Source organism: Colobus angolensis, unplaced genomic scaffold, assembly GCF_000951035.1.
Source record: "Colobus angolensis palliatus isolate OR3802 unplaced genomic scaffold, Cang.pa_1.0 Scaffold50, whole genome shotgun sequence".
Lineage (NCBI taxonomy): Eukaryota > Metazoa > Chordata > Mammalia > Primates > Cercopithecidae > Colobus > Colobus angolensis.
The window spans coordinates 1,857,362-1,864,574 of NW_012118488.1; the positions used below are offsets into that span (position 1 = coordinate 1,857,362).

A 7,213-nucleotide genomic window follows, 5' to 3' on the forward strand; every position below is an offset into this window, starting at 1 on the left:
CTCAGTCTCCCAAGTAGCTGGGACTACAAGAACGTGCCACCACACCTGGCTAATTTTTGTATTTTTAGTAGAGATGGGGTTTCGCCATGTTGGCCAGGCCGGTCTTGAATACCTGGCCTCAGGTGATCCACCCACCTTGGCCTCCCAAAATGCTGCGATTACAGGGATAAGCCACCGCACCCGGCCCCAAATGGCTCTTTTTAAGGAGTTTCTTTGTAGAGGCTGGAACCCACTCTCAGTCTTTGAATGAAACAGGCCCCATTCCTGGGGGAATAGCTGCTTGTTAAGCTGGATCTCCCTGCCCGCCCTCTGTTCCTGTAAGGTGAACACTGGGCAGCTGCTTTGGAAATGCATTGGGTGCCCCCTGGTGGTGACACACAAAGGCGGAGGAGGCACCCGTGCCTTCCGCCTTAAAGGGCTCCTTTTACTTGGGGCCTGCCCTTTCTCCCTGAGGCTCCACAGATCCCACCCCAGGGAGACTGGGGGTAGAAAGCAGCAGCAAAGAAGGAAGAACCCTGTGGGGAAGGATGAGTGAAATGTCCTTGCTGGAAGATTCCATGGCAGTTGATGGGGAGCCATTAGCCTGGACAGGGGAACCAGGGGCAGAGGAAGTTGATGTGTTAGGGCAGGAGTCAGGAGTGGCATCCCCGGCAGTGAGGACAGAGGTGTGTCTGTATGTGCGCACCCAGGGTGTGGTGTAACAGGGAGATACATCTTATAGCCTTTGTCAATGTTTCATGTTCACAGAAGACTGAGGAAACCTAGATCCCTGAAATCATTGATGGAACCTAGGAGGAAAAAAAAATAACCCAAATTCATCCAAGCTAGGTGTTTGTCCCATCAAATATTTTTGTGGGTCGGCATATGAGAGAGTCTGGGTTACAAAAGTCTGCAACTCTGGGCTGGGAGCAGTGGCTCAGGCCTGTAATCCCAGCACTTTGGGAGGCCGAGGCACGTGGATCACCTGAGGTCAAGAGTTCGAGACAAGCCTGGCCAAAATGATGAAACCCCATCTCTACTAAAAATATAAAAATAAGCTGGGCATGGTAACACCCACCTGTAATCCCAGATACTCAGGAGGCCGAGGCAAGAGAATTGCTTGAACCTGGGAGGCGGAGGTTGCAGTGAGCCGAGACCCCATCATTGTGCTCCAGCCTGGGCGACAGAGCAAGACAGTCTCAAAAAAAAAAAAAAAAAATTTGCAATTTTGGTTTCCCCATAGGTAGAAAGGGAAGAGATGAGAAAATAGAAAACCATAGGAGGGAAAAGGGAGAAGCAGAGGTTACTGGGAAATCCTTAAGGCAAAACAAGCCGCTTTAGAAGGCTGGGTTGGCTGTAACTCTTCAAAGATAAACACCAACAATAAAGGTTGGGTTGTAGCTATGAGTGAGGCCCAACAGGGAGTCAAGAGGGTTGGCCTGATATTCTTCTAGTTTCTGGACCAACAGCACCAGCTACACCATGTGGTTTCACAGGAGGCTCCAGGAGGGATCTGAAGCTTTTTTTTTTTTTTTTTTAAATTATACTTTAAGTTCTAGAGTATATGTGCACAACATGCAGGTTTGTTACATAGGTATACATGTGCCATGCTGGTTTGCTGCACCCATCAACTTGTCATTTACATTAGGTATTTCTCCTAATGCTATCCCTCCCCCAGCCCCCAACCCCCTGACAGGCCCAGATGTGTGATGTTCCCTGCCCGGATCTGAGCATCTTGAGAGCAGAGGCTGTAGTTCCACATCCTTCCGTCCAGCACCGTTCCTCAGCATCCTGGGGGAGAGATGTTCACTGTCTGGTACTGATGGATTAGATGAGGACAGCCTTGTGCAAAAAAGGACAAAGAGAATGTCAGGAAGCAGGAAAAGCACAGGAAAGTGAAGAAAGAAGGGGATTCAGGCTGAGCGCAGTGGCTCAAGCCTGTAATCCCAGCACTTTGGGAGGCTGAGGCGGGCGGATCACCTGAGGTCAGGAGTTCAAGACTGGACTGACCAACATGGAGAAACCCTGTCTTTACTAAAAATACAAAATTGGCCAGGCATGGTGGCACATGCCTATAATCTCAGCTACTAGGGAGGCTAAGGCAGGAGAATCGCTTGAACCTGGGAGGTGGAGGTTGAGGTGAGCTGAGATTGTGCCATTGCACTCCAGCCTGTGCAACAAGAGTGAAACTCCGTCTCAGAAATAAAAAAAAAAAGAAGGGAATTCAGAGGTAGACATGGAAGGAGAAGTGGAAGTGGAAGAAGCTGGGCCTGAAAGAGAAGGGGTAAGTCCCTGAGAAATGTTAAAAGGATATAGTCATTTAGTCAGTCAGCAAACATTTACTGTGCACCTACTATAATCAAGCAATGTGCTGGGAACGGAAGGTGCCATGGTAGACAAGACGAGCATGGGGTTTTTAGCGGTGGGGAATGTGTAGCTTTGCAAGTTAGAAATGTAGAGAAAGTGACAATGTGGAGTAGAAAGAAACTGAAAGCAGTTGGAGACAAAAGGGAAATATCACTGACAGAACCTGCCTCCAGACACACCAGGGAGGAGATGTCACCCCTGGTTAAGGTTGACAGACACACTCAGAACCACCCACTGGCCCTGGCTCTGTGAAGATGGCAGCAGGTAGGGTAGGAAGAAGAGAAATTCAGAAAGGGGAGGGACAGGAGTGGGTGGGGGTGGAGGGCACAGACTTTTCCTTGTTTTTTACTTGGGCATCCCCAGTGGGTAGGTATCTTTGGGCTAAGGAGTCCTTTTCCACATTTGGCTGCCCATTGGAATCACCTGAGGAACTCCTTAATACTGATGCCCCCAGAGAGTCCAATTTCCTGGGATGGGACCCAGACTTCAGAACCTATTAAAAGCTCTTTTAGTGAGTCTCAAGTGTGGCCATGGCCCGGTGCAGTGGCTCACGCCTATAACCCTAGCACTTTGGGAGACTGAGGCAGAAGGGTCGCTTCAGTTCAGGAGTTTGAGACCAGCCTGGGCAACATAGGGAGACCCCAGCTCTACAAAAAATTTAAAAATTAGCTGGGCATGGTGGTGCACACCTATAGTCCCAGCTACTCGAGAGGTGGGAGGATCACTTGGGCTCAGGAGGTTGAGGCTGCAGAAACTCTCTGTCTCAAAAATAATAAAAATAAAGGGAGGGCACAGTGGTTCACGCCTGTAATCCCAGCACTTTGGGAGGCCGAGGGAGGCAGATCATGAGGTCAGGAGTTTGAGACCAGCCTGACCAACACAGTGAAACCCCATCTCTACTAAAAATACAAAAAATAGCCGGCCGTAGTGGCGCATATCTGTAATCCCAGCTACTCAGGAAACTGAGGCAGGAGAATTGCTTAAACCCGTGAGGCAGAGGTTGCAGTGAGCTGAGATAGCGCCACCGCACTCAAGCCTGCGCAATGAAACGAGACTCTGTCTCTAAATAAATAAATAAATAAATAATAAAGTGTGGCCAGAGAGACCACGAGCATTTCCAAGCCGTTGTCTGACCTTCTCCCTCTCTGTTGAAGACAGGGGCCATCTTGAAAGAAAAAATCTCTGAGGAGTTGTGTGGTCATTGGGGGAGCGGGAGGTTTGTGAACGAGGCTCTAAGACTTCAATGGGCCTGACAAAAGTATAATGAGGTCTTCTTCTTAGAAAGTGTCCCCTTCCCGCAGTGGCTCACACCTGTAATCCCAGCACTTTGGGAGGCCGAGGCGGGCGGATCACGAGGCCAGGAGATCGAGACCACCCTGACTAACACAGTAAAACCCCATCTCTATTAAAAACACAAAAAATTAGCTGGGCGTGGTGATAGGCACCTGTAGTTCCAGCTACTTGGGAGGTTGACCCAGGAGGCGGAGCTTGCAGCGAGCCGAGATCGCACCACTGTACTCCAGCTTGGGCAACAGAGCGAGACTCTATCTCAAAAAAAAAAAAAAAGAAAAGAAAGTGTCCCCTTCCGCCGGGCGCAGTGACTCATGTCTGCAATTGTAGTACTTTAGGAGACTGAGGTGGGTGGATCACTTGAGGTCAGGAGTTTGAGACCAGCCTGGCCAACATGGTGAAACCCTGTCTCTACTAATAACACAAAAATTGGCCGGGCTTGGTGGTGCACGCCTGTAATCCCAGCTACTCAGGAGGCTGAGGCAGGAGAATCACTTGAACCTGGGAGGTGGAGGTTGCAGTGAGCCGAGACTGCACCACAGCACTGCAGCCTGGGTGACAGAGCAAGACTCTATCTCTGGGGGAAAAAAAAAAAAAAAAAAAAAGAAAGAAAAAACAAAAAAAACCCAAAGGGGCCTCCCCTTCTTTGGCTGTGTCTCTAGTAAGAAGAGTCAGACAGCCTAGAAACAAAACAAAAACAAAAACAAAAACAAAAAGATAAGGTGACCTTTAAAAGGGCAAAACCAATCAAATAATTCAAAACAACTGCAGAATTCTTCCAAGTTTTCACTCCCTGTCCTCCTTTCCTCCTTTCCGTGTGTGCACACTTTTTTTTTTTTTTCACCTCTGCGGTCTTCAAGATGGGGCCTCTAGATTAGAAGCATAGCTACCCCCAGTTTTTCTCCCAGAAGAGGTTTGACAGTGGCCCAGCAGGATATTCAACCCCACCTACCTCCCCCCCAAATCCCTGCACCCTAATACAGGTGAGTCATAGAACCTGGGTGGAGTCCTTGGTTTGACAGTGAAGCAATCTAAACTTGAAAAATGGCCTGGGAACAGAATGTATGGACTATATAAACGAGTCATGCAGATGTCATTGTATGCAAATATTCACTCTTTAACTCAGCTTACATTTCCTGCTGATCCTCCTCTGTGCTGGCCTCAATCCTTCTACCACAGCTCAGTCTAGCAAGAGAGCAAGAAGTGAGAATAAAAGTGTGGAAATAGTGTGTGAGAGAAGCCCTTTTGCATGTGCCAGGGCAGCACAGAGGAGGAAGAAGCTATAGCTGGGCAGGAGTGAGGTATGCAGACTTACAGCAGAGTCTTGAAGCATGCATAGGAGTTTATCTATTTTTCTGAGAGACAGGGTCTCGCTCTGTCACCCAGGCTGGAGTGCAGTGGTGTGATCATAGCTCATTTTAAGTTCAAACTCCTAGGCTCAAGTGATCCACCCACCTCAGCTCCCAGGTAGCTAGAACTACAAGTGTGCACCACCCCATGCGGCTTTTTTGTAGACAGGGTTTCGCCATGTTGCCCAGGCTGGGTCTCGAAATCCTGGGTTCAAGCGATCCGCCTGCCTCTGGCTTCCCAAAGCGCTAGGAATACAGGTGTGAGCCACCACATCCGGCCATGGATGTATAGGGGTTTACCAGAAGGGAAGGGTAAGATAGAAAGTCAACTAGTGGAAAAAAACGTAAGTGTTTAGGAACCTGGAATCTTTCCTGGAGGTAAAAGGGTAGGATTTGTAGGAAGGGAATGTGGGTACAGGGAGGAGATAAAGCATGAAAGATATACCAGTAAGAGTGTGTCCTCTGGTGGATGCTGAGGTTAAGAAGAAAAAAGAGTGGGAGGAATTTGCCTAGAAAGAAGTTTGGGCTTTATCCAGGAGATACGGATCCCATGAAGGATCTTTACTAGAGGAGTGTTATCGTCTAAAGTCTTGTTTTTCAAAGGCTAACACTGAGAGGAGTAGACTGGAAGAGGCTATTAACATTTTTTCAGCAGTTACTGTGTACCCGGTATTCTGCTCTGCATTTTGTATTATCAACCAACCTTTCCTAGCAGTGTTTTTCAAATTGCCAGTCATGATCAACAAGAAGGAGAGTAAGATAGGATAGAATAGGCATAGAAACTATCAGTGCATCACAAGCAGTAAGCATTGTTTTCGGAAACTTTGACACTCTCAAACAGAAGTGTACTGGTCAGTATGCAAAATGTATTTCTCTTGATGGGCTATGTTTTGTTTTGTTTTTTTTTTAAAGCCATTGCGCTAAGGTGTAGGTGTGATTAACCTCGTTTTACTGATAAGGACACGAGGCACAGGGAGTTTCCGTACCCTGCCAAAGTTAGTGGGACGTGTAGGTTTCAAACCCAGACTGGTCTGAAGCCAGAATGGATTCCCTCACTAAGCTAGACAGCCTTCCCAAGTTCTCGGGAGAGACTTGGGAGCAAAGATAAACCTATCCAGATAGTGCCTACCAAGTGCTTTACCTCATCTCAAGAAGGTAAGGGTAAGTGGGGCAGAGGCCAAGCAGTACTTCTCAAACTCAAGCATGCAACTCTGTCCATGCGAGGCCCTTGCTAAAATGCAGATTCTAGGCACGCCCCGTGAAGTACCGAGTCGGATTAGGAGAGGCGGCCCGGGGAACCTGCCTTTAGAAAGAGCTTCGGATGATTCGGATGCACACGTTTGGGACCGTGGGCTATGGGGGTCGCCGCAATAACCATGTGAAGATTAACGGGGGCTTAACCGATTGTGAAAATCTCTTCAGAAGTGTCGCGTAAACAACCCCAACTCTCACTATGGTGCCGGACCCCAGTGCCTCACTGTACAAAGTCGCCCCTCCCGAGGCGACAACGGGCAAGGGACTAAATAAAAGGTTGATGGCTTTCCACTCACCAGGCGTGGGGTTGAGTGGCAGCCGGCTACTGCCGAAGAGCAGGTAAAAGCTCCTGCCACACCTGGGCGAGACTGGACTTTAGGGCGCAACATATATGCTATTTCTGGGGCATTTGTGGGCCTCACCCTAAGGACTTCTGATTGGCTTCAGGGCAGATCTATCACTCATCCTCTGGGTTAGAGGTGGGTGGAAGGTCAACCACGACCAATACAAAAGCACTCTTCGACTAAGCCCCTCCCCTCCCAGCTTCCTGTTGCTGTCCATCAACCACCCAGTAGGCGGGACTTTGCCTCCCTCCAATTGGCTGATGAACATGTCATTCATTATTCAATTGGCTTTCGGTTGGTGCGCTCTACCGTCCATCAGTGACATTGCACAGACCTATTGGTCAAATCAACGTCGCTCTAGACGCCTCTGGTTGATTGGTTAATAGTGCTGTCGGTCCCCAATGTTCCAAGCCCTTATTGGTGAAGGCTGCCGTCGCTCGGGCGGTGGCGGGCTCCGGGATTGGCGGGTGCTTGGCGGGCGGTGTCAGGCTCTCGGTGGCGGCGGAGGCGGCGGAGGCCAGGGAGGAAGATGTCGTAATGAGCGGTGGGTCCCGGCCGCTGCCGGCGGGGTCTTCCCGGCCCCCAAGGGTCGGGAAGACGGGCAGAGGCCGCGGGGAGAGGGAGCCGAGG

The 7,213-nt window shown here is 49.4% G+C and overlaps 1 protein-coding gene across 1 annotated transcript in view; it reads left to right on the plus strand.

Moving 5' to 3' along the window:
* Window positions 1-6,989: 6,989 nt before the first annotated feature.
* Window positions 6,990-7,213, plus strand: part of SP2 (Sp2 transcription factor) — a 32,618-nt gene continuing 32,394 nt past the window's right edge. The window contains exon 1 of the mRNA XM_011959848.1: window positions 6,990-7,127. Within this exon, the coding sequence (XP_011815238.1) occupies window positions 7,121-7,127 (7 nt within the window). The 5' untranslated portion in view covers window positions 6,990-7,120. The remainder of the gene's footprint in view (window positions 7,128-7,213) is intronic.